This window comes from Suncus etruscus, chromosome 8 (genome assembly GCF_024139225.1).
Source record: "Suncus etruscus isolate mSunEtr1 chromosome 8, mSunEtr1.pri.cur, whole genome shotgun sequence".
Lineage (NCBI taxonomy): Eukaryota > Metazoa > Chordata > Mammalia > Eulipotyphla > Soricidae > Suncus > Suncus etruscus.
In genome coordinates, this window is record NC_064855.1 from 124,229,415 (window position 1) to 124,244,461 (window position 15,047).

Here is a 15,047-nt window from a genome sequence, read left to right on the forward strand (position 1 = left end):
TGGGGTGGGGCATAAGGCTTAGGGGTGGGGACCGCTGGGAAGGTGACAGCCTGGAACCCTAAGGCAGAGGGCAGGGGTAAGAGGTAGGGGCCCCCCTCCCGGCTGACACCCACCTTAGCCAGTGTCTCTTCCGAGCACAGAAGGAGGAATGAGCTGACCCCAAAAATATAAGACCAAGTGAGGAAACGTTACTTTATACTTAAACTGGGTGATTCTGAAACGAATTAAGATAAGCCGGGCTGGGCTGAAGCTATAGCACAGTGGGGAGGGCATTTGCCTTGCACACGGCCAATCCAGTTTGATCCCCGGTGTCCCATACCATCCCCTGAGCTAGTAGTAAACCCTGAGCACTGCAGGTGTAAAATCACCCAATGTGCCTTATCTACAACCACAGTCTGAATCAGGGTCGTGCATGAAATAATCCAAACCAGACTGAAGATGAAACACTGGCAGTCTTCTCCCTTATATCTCCACAAAGCTGCCTGCCAGAACTGCCATTTTTATCGAGTCCTACCTACCCCTGGGTAGGGCAGTAAGCACAGAGTGAAAGTAGCTCAGGCTATCCTGAGCCAGACCTACCCAGGTTTACAAGTAAGACAGTGTGTTTAGGGGTAAATCCAAGTTGTAAACAAACATAGGAAGGAGCCAAGGATGATCTTTGTTTTAGGTAAAATAAGGTATAACCTAAACAGCCAGGTGTGGCCCCAAAATGCTACTTCATACCTAAGTCAGGTGCTTTGAACCTAATCAAGATGGCATTTTGCGTGACTAACTAGGCTCGTGGTAGCATTTTACACACGGTGAGCAGCCGACCGGCCACTTTAGCTGTCCTAAGGGAAAGACCCCCACAGCATCAGCCATAGCTGCACGGTCCCTCCCACACATGTCGCTGTCCTCACACCTTCCCGCCGGCCAGGCCGGGCTTGCCCTGGCTTAGCTGTATCCCTTGTTCACTTGCCAGCGTTGAGCCGGCTCTTCTGGAAACCCGTAGTTTTGATCGATGAAGGAAGGACTGGACCAGCTCCTGATGCCTCTGCAACTTGAGCCAGTCGGCACCTAATGGAAAATGTGCTGGCAGGAGGGGCTGCAGGTTCTGTCTGCCAGAGCAGCGAGATGAGGATGGCTGTGCCCTGAAGCCATGGCACCTGAGGAATGCACCGTCACTGCATGTCGTATTGGGGGGGGGGTCAGTCCTTCCTGAGTGTTGATTTAAAATATAAGATACAAAGTGGGCTGGAGAGGTAGTACAGTGATAGGGTGTTTGCCTTGCACGCAGCTGACCCAGGACAGATGTGGGTTTGATCCCCTGCATCCCATATGGCCCTCAAGCCAGGAGCAATTTCTGAGTGCAGAGCCTGAGTTACTGGGTGTGGCCAAAAATTATATGCATATATATATTTATATATAAAGTATAAAGAGTCCATGTGTTGGGTGAGGCCGCCCCAGGTACTGTTTTTTTTTTTTTTTTTTTTTTTTTTTTGGTTTTTGGGCCATACCCGGCAGTGCTCAGGGGTTACTCCTAGCTGTTTGCTCAGAAATAGCTCCTGGCAGGCACGGGGGGAACCATATGGGACACCGGGATTCGAACCAACCACCTTAGGTCCTGGATCGGCTGCTTGCAAGGCAAACACCGCTGTGCTATCTCTCCGGGCCCTAGGTACTGTGTTTTAATCCCTCAGGTGGACAGGTCTGATGAAGGGTAGTAGCAGAGAAATAGTTCACAAGCAATCAGTTGAAGTATATTGGAATCAGCTTGCTTTTATTCCACGGCCTTTCTCTGCCGTATGCTTTTCCTCACATCTGCTCCTATCTCTCCGGGCCCTAGGTACTGTATTTTAATCCCTCAGGTGGACAGGTCTGATGAAGGGTAGTAGCAGAGAAATAGTTCACAAGCAATCAGTTGAAGTATATTGGAATCAGCTTGCTTTTTTTTTTTTTTTTTTTTTTTTTTTTTGGTTTTTGGGCCACACCCGGTAACGCTCAGGGGTTACTCCTGGCTATGTGCTCAGAAGTTGCTCCTGGCTTGGGGGACCATATGGGACACCAGGGGATCGAAACGAGGTCCGTCCAAGGCTAGCGCAGGCAAGGCAGGCACCTTACCTTTAGCGCCACCGCCCAGCCCCAATCAGCTTGCTTTTATTCCACGGCCTTTCTCTGCCATATGCTTTTCCTCACATCTGCTTCTCTGCTAAACTTTCTGCTGCTCCTGTCTTTCGGCTTTTTGCTGCTGTTCTCTGTGCTGCTTGTCCCATGTCTCTCCCTCTCCAGCTCCCTGCCCATTCCAGGTGTGGGTGGATCTGATCATCCAGGTGGGATTAACATCTCTAAAGAAGAGATTATGGAAACAGGAAGTTGGGGCAGGGTTACACCTGAGTAATAGGCCACAGGACTCCAAAGAATTCCAAAGCTCCTGAGATGGGTTGGAGTGGTAGCACAGTGGAAGGTCATTTGCCTTGGATCGATCCAGGTTTGATCCCAGCATCCTCTATGGTTTCCTGGGCACTGCCAGGAGTGATTCCTAAGTCCAGAGCCAGTGAGCATCACCAGCTGTGGCACAAAACCCAAAAAAGAAACAACAACAAAACCAAACTCGTAGGACCAGTCCAGGATATTTGAGATGGGCTCAAGATGCTTGGATGGGTTCAGGATGCTAGAGACAGGCCCAGGATAATTGAGATCAGTCCAGAACACTCAGGACAAGTCCAGGATGCTCAAGACAAGCCCAAGATGCTTGGGACATTTGGAATGAACTCAGGACCTTGGGATGGGACCAGGATACCCAGCACAGACCCAGAATGCTTGCAACAGGTCAGGATATTGTGAACAGGCCCAGGATACTTAGGAAGGACCCAGGACACATTGTGGAGCTCCAGAGCATGCTGCGAGGTGTGGGCCTGGTGATCTTTGCACACTTTAAGACCCTCTGGTTTGATCATCAGAGCGGTGGCCTTCTGACTGCTGCTGGCTCCATGTACTGATCCAGACTGCAGAGTGTCCTAGTGGTTCATAGGTGAGAAAGTCCTGTCGGAAGAGACATGACCATCAGCCCTGCCAATGGAGCACCATGGCTTGCTCCTTGGACCAGAGGGAGCTGGTCTCGAGGTGCTAGAGGGTCTGTGTGTTGGTGCCGCCTCTGCTCCAGGAGCCCAGCCTCCCCTTCACTTCCTGGTGACTATATAGCCCAGCGATCTGTCCACCAGGTCCCTTCCAGTGTGGCCTCCTGGATCCTCATTGGCAAAGGCCTGTTCCCGGAGAAGGGGTTGCCAGTTTCTCCTCCCGCTCATTGCTGGTTCCGCTGGGTTCCCGGGAGGCGTGAGTGAGAGTTCTGGGGTGGTTCTGAGCACACACGATGCCGCAGCCCAACCTGGGGCCAGCCCTGCACGCCCATCCTGGCAGCTGGACCTGCCCTCACTTCAGCACACACCTGACAGGAGATGCGGCCCACCTGAGTCACCTATGTGCCCTCCTTCCAGTCCCGTGTTCCCAGATCCCTGTACCTGGGCCCCTTCATATGACCCTGGGATGCAGATCTGGTGCTCGCTGCCTCGGGCCCAGTCACTCAGGCTGTGTCCATGAACACAGCCACTCACATCTACTCCTTGTGGAGACTATTTGGTTCAATGTGCTATTTTGTGAACAGTGGGTGCTTCTTTTTGCTTGTTTGTGTTTTGTTTGTTTTGTTTTGGGGCCATACCTGGCAGTGCTCCTGGCTCTGTGCTCAGAAATCGTTCCTGCAGGCTGAGGGGACCCTATGAGATGTCAGGGATCAAACCTGGGTTGGCTGAGCACAAGGCAAGCGCCCTCCCCACTATGCTATGGCTCCGGCCCACCGGGTGCTTCTTTTTCCACCTTTCGGTCCCAGAACAGATGGAGAAACGGTGGGGGGATGCTCCTGGGGTCAGGACTAGAGAGGGGCCACAGCCTTGGCTTATGAGCTGGGACTTCTGGATCTGGGCAAAGGGACCCGGGTGCAAGTTTTGAGGGTCTGGGTCACCCTCGGTGGGACTCAACTCAGGATTGCCAACGAGTGACTGTCAGGTGCGGGGCAGGCTGGGCCCCTCATGGTCTGCTGTTGGAGTAACTGGTTTTCATTTTATTCAGCATACTTCTTTGCTGGAAGCACCTCCAGATTGGTCCCTTTACTCCACCTATTCTCCACCCGTAGGGATAGTCTTTCTCTTCCCCAAAAAGATCTCGGGTCTCAGGGAGAAACTGTTTTCGGTTTCTTTTCCACTGCTAGTCTCTCTGCCTGCCGGTCTTTTCTGCCAGTGAGTGGAAAGCTTGTGGTGAGATTTTCCTGAACCGTTTTATTCCTTTCAATCTTGTGTGGATTATTTCCTGTGTCGGCGTTTGCTTCCAGACCCGTGTCTCCCCAGTCCCTTGGGATTAGGGCGTGAATCTTCTGCTTCAGTCTGCTGGGCCAAGGGCATTCCCACGGACTCTGCAAGAGTCCAGCAGGTCCTATGTAACACAGACAGAGTGAGCACTGCGACAGGGACTCCGTGTGACCTGATACAGGCCCGAGACCAGCTGCTGCGGGCATGTCCCAGGCTGAGCCAGGAGGGCGGCAGCGGGATGAGTCGCTGTCACCAGGTGGGGAACCCTGAGAACTTCCATCTGTAACTGGAGCTCAGGTGGCTATTGGCTGAAACACATCCCCAGGGAGTAGCCCACCTGGTGTTGTTAATCCTGCCAGGCCCCATACAGCTGGACGGAACAGGCAGTCCTTCCCTGGCCTGCCTGGGAATTGTCACCATGAGTCTCTGGTCCCAGGGGTCCTGCTCCTGCTCAGCTGTGTCTGACCTCTGCCCTGGCATTGTACCAAACAAACATTGTACCAAAGTGATGCACCAGTATCCACTATGGCTCCGTCTTAGCTGCTTCCCCTCACCACGTCCTACTACTGCTCTGAGATGTTTGGGCTGGGAAGATGTCCCGAGCCCCTGTTTCAATGACAGTGGGACCTGCCACTGGGTCTCCAGTCAGGGAGCTGTGGGTGGAGGTGTTGCCTGCAGTAACACAAGGGAGGCCGCATTTCCAGTCTGTGGGTCTGGGGCACAGCACACAGATGGGCTTGGGTTCTGTGTTGTGCCTCAGTTACGGGGTCCAGGGCACAGGCTGGGTTGGTTCTGGACTGTGCCCGGCTCACACCGCTCTGTGGTGCTGGTGCCGTGGGCCCTGGGCAACCCTGTGCGCTGGATTTCTTTAGTCTGGTCTCCTGGGTACGGGCTAGCCCCAGGCGGGCATGAGTCAGCGGAGCTCTTTCCAGGAAGCCTTTTTGGGCCGCCATCTCTGGTCTCTGGCAGCCTTTCCCCAGCCTCTCATCCCTCCTCACCACCAGGCTGGGGTTAGTTCAGCCTCACTCCCCGCCACCTGCACTCTAGGCATGAGGTGCTCAACGGTATGTCCAGGCATGAGGCGCTCCATGGGTTGTCCAGGCATGAGATGCTCCATGGGGTGTCTTGCTGTGTATGTGTGGCCACGAGCTATCCTGACATGTGCCTGGGACCTCAGGGCCTGTTTTGGGGCGTGTGCCGAGTTTGGCATGTGGGGAGGTGTCTGTAGGGCCGCAGGGTGACGTTGGGGATGGTGCTCCTCCTTTTTCCCCAGTGTGCTGGCGAGGAAAACTGGGTGGACAGCCGGACCATCTACGTGGGCCACAAGGAGCCCCCACCCGGTGCCGAGGCCTATATCCCGCAGAGGTACCCCGACAACAGGATCGTGTCCTCCAAGGTAGCGCTGCCCTTCCTCCTTCCTCCTCTTCCCTTCTCCCCATCCTCTTCCCACTCCTTCCTCTCCACCCTCCTCCACTCTTTCCTTTTCCTCTTTCTTCCTTCCTCCCCTTCCTTCCCCATCCTCCTTCCATCCTTCCTCTCCCTGCTTCCTCCTTCCCTTTTCATTTCCCCTCCTTCGTTTTCCCCTTTTCTCTCTGCCCCTCTTCCCTGGTCCTCGACTCTTCCCCTAACTCCTCTCTCCCCACCCTCCTCACCCTCTTCCTTTTCCCTCCTCTGTCTCTTTCGTGTGAGCTCTTAGCTGACCTGCCTGAAGCACCTGGGGCAGCTGCGTGGGGGTCCTGTGGCTCCCAGTTCCTCAGTGTCCCCACATACCCGTCAGGCAGGCAGCACAGCAGCTGATGGAACGTGGGTCCCCCACACCTGGTGGCAGCTGCAGGAGCCAGTGTTTCACCCTGAGTCACAGAGCATGGCAGGCACAGCTGGTGGGCAGGGGCAGGAGGGACCCGCAGTCACTCCAGCAGCTCTTGGGAGCTGCCTGAGTCCTGGCTCACCACCGTACATGCTGTGGCAAGTAAGAGGCTTGGGGCATACCCAGGCCACGGTGCCCACCTGATGCAAGCGAGTCTGAGTGGCGAGGAGCCTCCCGATAGGGACTCTCACTGGGAGGGTAGCATGAGCCGGGCGGTGAACACAGTCTCAGATGTGCATGTGTGTTTGTTCCTGTATGCAGTCTGCAGTCTGTTTTGTCTGTGCACATGTCTCGTGTGTACATTGTGTATACATGTATATACACATGTACAAGTGCCTGTTTTCTGTGTGCATTGTGTATGATGCACATGCATTGTGTTATGCACAAGTATGCTTTGCACCTGTATGATTTTTTTCTGTTTGTTTTTGTTTTTGGGTCACACCCAGCAGCGCTCAGGGGTTCCTCCTGGCTCTATGCTCAGAAATTGATCCTGGCAGGCTCGGGGGACCCTATGGGATGCCGGGATTCGAAACACCGATCTTCTGCATGCAAGGCAAATGCCTTACCTCCATGCTATCTCTCCGGCCCCTACACCTGTATGTTTTGTGCAAGCTTGTGAGTGCACTGACAGTACCATGGGGCACATACATACCCCTTTTGCTGGAGCATGTTGGTGACAGGTGTGTCAACTCTTACCATGGCTCCATGGTCAGGAGTCTGCCTGGCTTTCATACAGAGTCTGCTCTGCAGCACGCGCGCGCGCGCACACACACACACACACACACACACACACACACACACACACACACACTCATACCTGAGTCAGCCAAAGGCAGCCCCAGTGAGTGAGGAGCTGCGGGTGCCACCAGGTGATGCTCTGCGGGTGGCGGGAAACCCGCTCACGGCCCTCTGCCCTCCTTCAGTACACCTTCTGGAACTTCATCCCCAAGAACCTGTTCGAGCAGTTCCGCAGAATCGCCAACTTCTACTTCCTCATCATCTTCCTGGTCCAGGTATGGCGCCCCCTGCCTGTCCACTGGGATGGGCCGTGCTGGGCTGAAGTTTCGGGAGCTGCTCCGTAGAGTCTCCTGCCCCTTCATCCTGGGGGCAGGAATGTCAAAAAGGGGTAGCAAGGGAAGACACGAGCAGCCCCTGTTGGGAACCCCCGGCAGGAGGGGAGGGGCAGCCGCGCACAGACCAGTTCTCCCTGCTGCTAAGGGACCCTAGGTCCAGCCTTAGTGTTCAGCGGCCCCCTAGGGTAGCCCAGGACGAGGACTCATCTGCTTGCTGGGTCCCCAGAAGTGCCGGAGGTGGGTGTATTCCCCCAGTGCCCACCTCTGTCCTGCAGCTTATCATCGACACACCCACGAGTCCCGTGACCAGTGGCCTCCCGCTGTTCTTCGTCATCACCGTGACCGCCATCAAGCAGGTGTGACATGGGAAGTGCTGGCCGGGATCCTTGTGGCTGCACTGGGCGGGGGCGGGGGCCAGACTCCATGGGGTAGTGACGGGACTCGGTAGGTCTAGGCCGACTGGGCGGCAGCCACCTCACACCCTGTCCCCATTCCCGCCCCCGTGCAGGGCTATGAGGACTGGCTGCGGCACAAGGCGGATCGCGCCATGAACCAGTGCCCCGTGCACTTCATCCAGCACGGCAAGCTGGTGCGCAAGCAGAGCCGGAAGCTGAGGGTGAGTCCCGCCTCGAGATGCCGCTGCCGGGGGGTATGAGAGTTGGGTGACCCAGTAGCGCAGAGCCTGGCTGTGGCCTCACATTGGCCAGCACAACATGACACAATAAACACGACAGCTGCCCCCCACTCTCACCACGGGCTCGGCCATGTACCGCTACATGCTCGACCTGTCCTTGAGAGAAGGAAACTCCGCTGGACTCCGACAGGCCTGGGGAACTGCCCTGCTTGCTTTCTGCCCCTTTCCTGCTGTGTTCGGAAACTCACAGCAGTCACAGGCCTACCTGCTGCTAGGAGCTCTGAGGGGAGCTGCAGAGAGAACATGCACACACACACACATATGCTGAGGAGCCCTCTGCAGAGAGCATAAACATGCAGACACACATACGCTGAGGAAGGACTTCAGATAACATCATGCGCGCACACTCGGACATAAATATATGCTGGGGGGAACCTGCAGAGAGCACACACATGCACACTTGGACACGCACATGCCATGAGCTCCCCCACTTGGGCAGCCAGGCTTGCTAGACCTGTCTTCACTGTGAAATAGTCTGTTGCCCTGAGGCCCACTTATACCCACCCTGACAATCACCCCAAAGCATGTCTACATCCACCCTAACAGTCACCCTGAGGCTGGTCTATACCTCCCTGGCAATCACCTTGAGGCTCCTGTCTACACTCACCCTGACAATTCTCCTGGTGTATGTCTACACTCGCACAGGGCAATCAATCCTGAGTCTAATCTACTTTGCCCTGGGAACCTCCCTGTGCTACCACGGCCCGGGTATGACGCAGGAGGCAGGAACCCGTCTGTAGATACGCACGTGCCTGTCCCACAGGGCTGAGGTGGGCGCTGTCCGTCTGTCTCTGCAGGTCGGGGACGTTGTCATGGTCAAGGAAGATGAGACCTTCCCCTGTGACCTCATCTTCCTCTCCAGCAGCCGTGGGGACGGGACCTGCCACGTGACCACCGCCAGCCTGGATGGAGAGTCCAGCCACAAAGTGAGTGACCGAGGGCCCCCTTCAGCCTGTCCCCTGCCCAGAGCCCCACAACAGGCAATGCAACAGACCTGTGGGGATAAGATGGTTGGAGGCTACTGTGGGTGATTCCTGAGGGACAGTGTGGAGGAGACAGGTGGCTCATAAATTGTAGGTGGATGAGGAGGAGGTGACAGGTAGGTGACCGCTTAGATGTGGCAGGTAGAATTGTAGTAAACAGTGGGGTGACAGTTGGCTGTCGTAGACAGGGGAGTTGACAGGTGCTGTAGAAGGGCGGTGGAAGGACAGTTGAAGCAGTGGACAGTCACTGAGGACAAAGCCAATGCTCTCGGTGCTGGCTTGCTGGCCTCTGGGTGCCCATCACAGGCCCCCTCTGGCCCATCTGTTCCCTGACGTGGGCTTCCCCCTTCGGCAGACGCACTATGCGGTCCCAGACACCAAGGGCTTCCACGCGGAGGAGGACATAGACGGTCTACATGCCACCATTGAGTGCGAGCAGCCGCAGCCCGACCTCTACAAGTGAGGGGCTCAGCTCCCTGGGTGCCGTGGTCAAGGGTCCTCGCTCCCTGGATGCCATGGTCTGGGGGATCCCACTCCTTGAGTGTCGTGGTCTGGGGCCCCTACCCTGGGTAGACAAGGCCTCTTGGAGGAAATGCTCTTGGGCCTTGGGGTGCTCAGTTTGGGGCAACCTGTGGCCCAGAGGCCCAGACCTGCTGCCTGACGGTCACCCTTCCCCTCCAGGTTTGTTGGCCGCATCAATGTGTACAGCGAAGCCGGCGACCCTGTGGTGAGGTGAGCACCATCACCGCTGCCCTGCCTGCTGCTGGCCCTGTGCTCAGCAGGCAGGCAGGCTTGGCCTCCCTTGGTCTATCGGCCATGTGGACAGCTTGTAGCCCCCCTTGCACTGAAAAGGGAGGAGAAGGCACCCTTCAGACACAGCCCCCACTCAAGTGCACATGGAGCCCATCTGTGGTTCTGTGGACCCATCTGGCCCTTCCATCTGGAATGGATACTCTGGTCTTTCATCTGTGGGACACTCTGGTCCTTCCATCCATGGTAGCTCACTAGGGACCTTACCTGTGGCTCTCATTCCTACTGCTGTCCTTGCTGTGACACCCTGATATTCTCAGGTGGTGGCTGTGCTGAGATCCTGCTGGTGTCCAGTCGCCTGTGTCCAGCTGGGTTCAGACCAGCACTGTGAGAAGGGCCTTGGGGTCCATGGATGTGTCCTTGGTGCTGGGTCAGCGTGGCCCGGTGATCTGGGCCTCTTCCCAGGCCTGCTCTGCCCCCCCTCCCCATAGACCTAGGCTTGCTCGCAGTGTCCTCTCGAATGCAGGCATATGAGGTGTCTGGAAGGGGGCTCACTCACCTTTGCTGACCCCTCTCTGCAGGCCTCTGGGGTCGGAGAATGTGCTGCTCCGAGGAGCTACGCTCAAGAACACCGAAAGGATCTTCGGTGAGTGGGGTCTCCACACTGGGAGCTCAGCCCAGTCCGGCTGTGTGTCTTTCGTGTTCCCATGTGTTTCCCGTGCACGTAACCACTCAGGCCTGTGTCTTGCAGGAGTCGCCATCTACACAGGCATGGAGACCAAGATGGCCCTGAACTACCAGGCCAAGTCACAGAAACGCTCGGCCGTGGAGAAGTAAGGCTTCAGCCACCGTGTCGTGCTGGGTCGGCCTGGCAACCTTCCCCATGCAGGGACTCCCACAGGGGACACAGGGCCACCATGGGGACATGGCTGGGAGCCCAGCACTGCCCCCAAGGCCATGGCTTCTCCAAGCTGAGCTGCAAGCCTGGGTCAGAGCCTGCTTCCCTCAGTTCTCAGACCCGCGCTCTTGCTTTGAGGAGGGGCTGGGCTTTCCTGCTTGGGTCTGTTCCTCAGGGCTGTCCCTGTCGTGTGTCCTCCCTGGTCTTCGCATCTCTATGCCCAGGGACATCTCCGGCCATGCCCGCCCTGCAGGTCCATGAACGTTTTCCTCATCGTGTATCTCTGCATCCTCGTCAGCAAGGCGCTCATCAACACTGTTCTAAAGTTTGTGTGGCAGAGCAAACCCTCCAATGACGAGCCATGGTACAACCAGAAAACCCAGGCTGAGAGGCAGCGCAACCAGGTGTGGGCACTTGCCTGAACAGAGGGCAGATAGTACCCACTCAGGTCTGCATGGGGGAACTCGAGGAGGCCCCCAGGCTCACAGGTCCATCTTGGGGCTGGGAACAGAGCCCAGCAGGGCCGTTCCTCGGAAGGCGGGGCAGCGAGCACCGTGTCTTGTTAGATGCAGGGCCAAGGCTGCTTGATGCCAGTGGTTGGGGTGATAGGCCTGGTGGGTGAGCGCAAGGAGGCCTGGGGTGCAGCAGTCATGCCACGAAGGGGAATTTCAGCTCACGCGTATGTGCTGATCCCTAGGATGTTGATCAAAAAAATAATCAGGGGGCCGTAGCAATAGCACAGCAGTAAGGTGTTTGTCTTGCACGCAGCTGACACAGGATGGAGGATTCAACCCCTCAGCATCCCATATGGTCCCCCTAGCCAGGAGCGATTTTTGAACTCATAGCCAGAGTAAAACTCTTGAGCGTCAACGGGTGTGGCCCCAAATCCAAAAACAAAAAAATAAATCTTGTTAACATTCTTTGTCTAGTCCCGTGACATCCAATGGTTGATTCCCAGTTCCAAAGTATTGATATTCAAACACAGTGGGTGGTGTGCAGCTATAGAGGGAGGTGTACACATGTGTACGTTGGAGGTATGCGTCTAGAGGAAGTGTGCACGTAGCTGGCTGTGCGAACAGTGCCTCACCTGTGTGGAATCCAGAGCCTCTAAAACTAATCCAGTTATCTGAGGACACTGCGATGCATACCTGAGTCTCTCTGGGCTCTGTCTGCCCTCTGCTCGGTCACTCTCATGGGGACCCTCCGTCCTTCCCACGGGTAGCTCAGCAGTGACTGTGCAAGGAGACACTCAGCCTCATGGCCTATCTGTGTGCGAGCTGGGCCAGGGCATGGCCTGGGAGTCTGGAGGGACCAAGTGGGGAGGTGGCTGTGCCTGTGTGATGTGACATGGCTGGCTTGGTTCCCGCTCTAAGTTCCTGCAGGCCTTCACCGACTTCCTGGCCTTCATGGTCCTCTTCAACTACATCATCCCCGTGTCCATGTACGTCACCGTGGAGATGCAGAAGTTCCTGGGCTCCTACTTCATCACCTGGGACCAGGACATGCTGGACGAGGACACGGGCGAGGGGCCGCTGGTCAACACTTCGGATCTCAACGAGGAGCTGGGCCAGGTGGGTCGTGCCCGCCCAGTGCTCTGCCCAGGTCCCCACAGGGCGGTCGGTGTGGGGTGCAGAATGCCCTGGTGTGATTCCACGGGACGGCACGTGCTGAGGGGGACTGATGGGTGGTGTGTGCCAAGAGGGACAGACAGTGCGTGCCAAGGGACTGCCATCAGCGTGCCTGGCTTGGCATCCATGGGCACGGTTCTGCAGGTCGAGTACGTGTTCACAGACAAGACAGGCACGCTCACGGAGAACAACATGGAGTTCAGGGAGTGCTGCATCGACGGCCACATCTACGTCCCCCACGTCATCTGCAACGGGCAGGTGCTGCCCGACGCCTCAGGCATCGACATGATTGACTCCTCTCCGGGCTCCAGTGGGAAGGTAGGTGTGGGATTCCGGGGACAGAAGGGCCCGGGGCGCAGGGAGAGCCGAGGCTATGAGGCCGTCAGACACATGACACACTCGATACGCGCTCACATGCCTATGTGCATGTGAATGTGCCCCCCACACCCGGGACACAGCACTCGCAGACCCCTGCTCCCCGCACAGTGCTCCAGTGACTGTGCTGTGTGCAGGAGCGGGAGGAGCTGTTCTTCCGGGCGCTGTGTCTGTGCCACACCATCCAGGTGAAGGATGACGACAGTGCTGACGGCCCCCGAAAGTCGCCTGACTCGGCCAAGTCCTGTGTGTATATCTCTGCCTCGCCTGACGAGGTGGCACTGGTGGAGGGAATCCAGAGGTGGGTGCTGGGGCTCAGCCCCCTGGTGATCCCCCAAACCCCTTATCCACCCATTCCTATTCTGCCTGCGGCCCTGGTCTCCAACCTTGCTTGTGTCCAGGACCTCTTCTTTGCTGCCTGCATGGGCACTTGGCCTGGCACATGCCAGTGTCTCAGGGCCCTCACACCGGGTTCCTGTGGTAGGGACCTGGCTCTGCAAAGCTGCGGCCTTTCCTGGAATCCGTAGTGCGGCCTCCCCTGCCCTCCCTCTTCTTCCTCCATCCTCTCCTCGCCCTTCCCTCCTCAGTTTCCTCTTACTACCCCTCCCTCCCCACTTCCTGAGAAAAGACTGCCCAGGTGGCTCAGCCCTGCACGCTGCCCTGTGCTTACAGGCTGGGCTTCACATACCTGCAGCTCCAGGATGGCCATATGGAGATCCTAAACCGCGACAACAACCTGGAACGGTAAGACTAGCCCTGTGTCCACGCCACATGCCTGGCTACAGGGTCTGACCTCTGGGACCAGCACAGGCCTGGTGGCACCCCAAGACCATGACCGGCTGGTTGTAGCTGGACCCCCAAGACAGGAGCCAAAGCTCTGGGGATGGTTCTCGGCACTGTCCGGCTGGTTCCTACAGACAGTGTTCTGCCACTATAAATAATGTGAATGAGCCCATGAGTGATACGGAGGGCTGCACCCTTGGTTCTGAGTCCCTGACCCAGTCCCCAAGGATCGGGCTTGGCCACAGGTGCTGGGTGACCCCTCAGCCCCACTCAGTGGAGCAGCCAGGGGCCCCCAACAGGCCTCTTGGTGCCTCTTCCAGGTTCGAGCTACTGGAGACCCTGAGCTTCGACTCGGTGAGGAGGAGGATGAGTGTGATCGTCAGGACAGCCACGGGTGAGCCTCTGTCCCTCCCCTTTTCCCCCTTCCTCCCTTTCTTCCTCCTCTTCCTCTTTCACTTCCTTCTCCTCCTCCTCCTCCCCTTCTTCTTATCTTATCTCCCTTTCCTCATCTTCCTGCTTTTCAGCCTCTTCCTCCCCTTTCTCCTTCCCACCTCCCCTTCTTCCTCTTCCTCCTCTTCCTTCTTCCCCTTTCTCCCCCTTCCTCCTTTTCTTCCTTCCCTTCCTCCCCTTCTTTCTTCTCTTCCTCTTTTCCTTCCTTCTCTTCCTCCTCCTCATTTCCCCTTCTTCCTCTTCCTCCTCCTTCCTTTCCTCCCCTTCTTCCCCCTCTTTCCCTCCCTCCTCTCCTTCCTCCCCACTTCCTCCCTTCCTTCTCCCCTTCCCCGACAGATCCCACTTAAGCACATATCAACAACACAGCATCTCTTTTGGAGCTAACTCTCAGGGGAGTCTCTAGAACATACTGGAAGAGTGATGCTTGCAGAGCTTGAACTCAGCTTCTAGGAGCAGCAGCACTCCTGCCCCTTAGCCCCCACTCCCCTCACATGGAACTCTCATCCACTCATCCCTTCCCTTCACTCCCTTCCTGCTGCCCCCACCCTACCAGGCCCCCTGACCATGAAGCCTCATTGGGGTGCAGGGAGAGCCAATGGGGGCCTTCAGTACTCTGTAAGGTGAGGGACCTTCACCATGGCTCTTGCCTCCCCTCCCATTCCCACTGATGCTGGGAACCCTTCTCGCTGTCTCTGGCTCTCTCGGTTAAAGTCCCCAGGCAAAAAAAAAAAAAAAAAAAGCAGTCCCCAGGCAACAATGATGGGTCCCGACCCTCAGGGCATGGGCACCGTCACCCCCAGGCCTCAGCCTTGCTCTTCCCGTGACCTGGCTCCCCTGGCATCCTCACCCCCTTGTCCCCAGGCGAGATCTACCTCTTCTGCAAGGGCGCCGACTCCTCCATCTTCCCCCGTGTCATCGAAGGCAAAGTGGACCAGATCCGCGCGCGGGTGGAGCGCAACGCTGTGGTGAGTCGGGCCGGCCCCGAGTGTCTCCCCACCATTCCCAGGCCTAGGCATCAGCGTATCCCGAGGGCTGTCTGGAGAGGCCAGAGGTGGGCCCTGCCTTGAAGCGGGAGGCAGGGCCGTCTCGGACCCTGACTGTGCCTGTTGGTCACAGCTACCACGTGTCTTGGTCCAGATCCCTCAACTGACTCATGTGGAGGTTTGGACCCACATGGCTCGACATTTCCCTCATCCCGCAGACATGTGT

At 56.9% G+C, this 15,047-nt stretch overlaps 2 protein-coding genes across 2 annotated transcripts in view; one reads left to right on the forward strand and one right to left on the reverse strand.

The window, feature by feature from the left end:
- The window catches only part of ARHGEF7 (Rho guanine nucleotide exchange factor 7), a 496,685-nt gene that overhangs the window by 216,214 nt on the left and 265,424 nt on the right, over window positions 1-15,047 (reverse strand). The gene's annotated exons all lie outside the window — the stretch shown is intronic.
- The window catches only part of ATP11A (ATPase phospholipid transporting 11A), a 31,958-nt gene that overhangs the window by 3,153 nt on the left and 13,758 nt on the right, over window positions 1-15,047 (forward strand). The window contains exons 2-17 of the mRNA XM_049778101.1: window positions 5,611-5,733; window positions 7,128-7,217; window positions 7,553-7,633; window positions 7,786-7,893; window positions 8,769-8,897; window positions 9,310-9,413; window positions 9,636-9,686; window positions 10,286-10,350; window positions 10,456-10,537; window positions 10,856-11,006; window positions 11,976-12,173; window positions 12,375-12,548; window positions 12,743-12,906; window positions 13,278-13,349; window positions 13,709-13,782; window positions 14,700-14,803. Of these exons, the coding sequence (XP_049634058.1) occupies window positions 5,611-5,733; window positions 7,128-7,217; window positions 7,553-7,633; window positions 7,786-7,893; window positions 8,769-8,897; window positions 9,310-9,413; window positions 9,636-9,686; window positions 10,286-10,350; window positions 10,456-10,537; window positions 10,856-11,006; window positions 11,976-12,173; window positions 12,375-12,548; window positions 12,743-12,906; window positions 13,278-13,349; window positions 13,709-13,782; window positions 14,700-14,803 (1,770 nt within the window). The remainder of the gene's footprint in view (window positions 1-5,610; window positions 5,734-7,127; window positions 7,218-7,552; window positions 7,634-7,785; window positions 7,894-8,768; window positions 8,898-9,309; window positions 9,414-9,635; window positions 9,687-10,285; window positions 10,351-10,455; window positions 10,538-10,855; window positions 11,007-11,975; window positions 12,174-12,374; window positions 12,549-12,742; window positions 12,907-13,277; window positions 13,350-13,708; window positions 13,783-14,699; window positions 14,804-15,047) is intronic.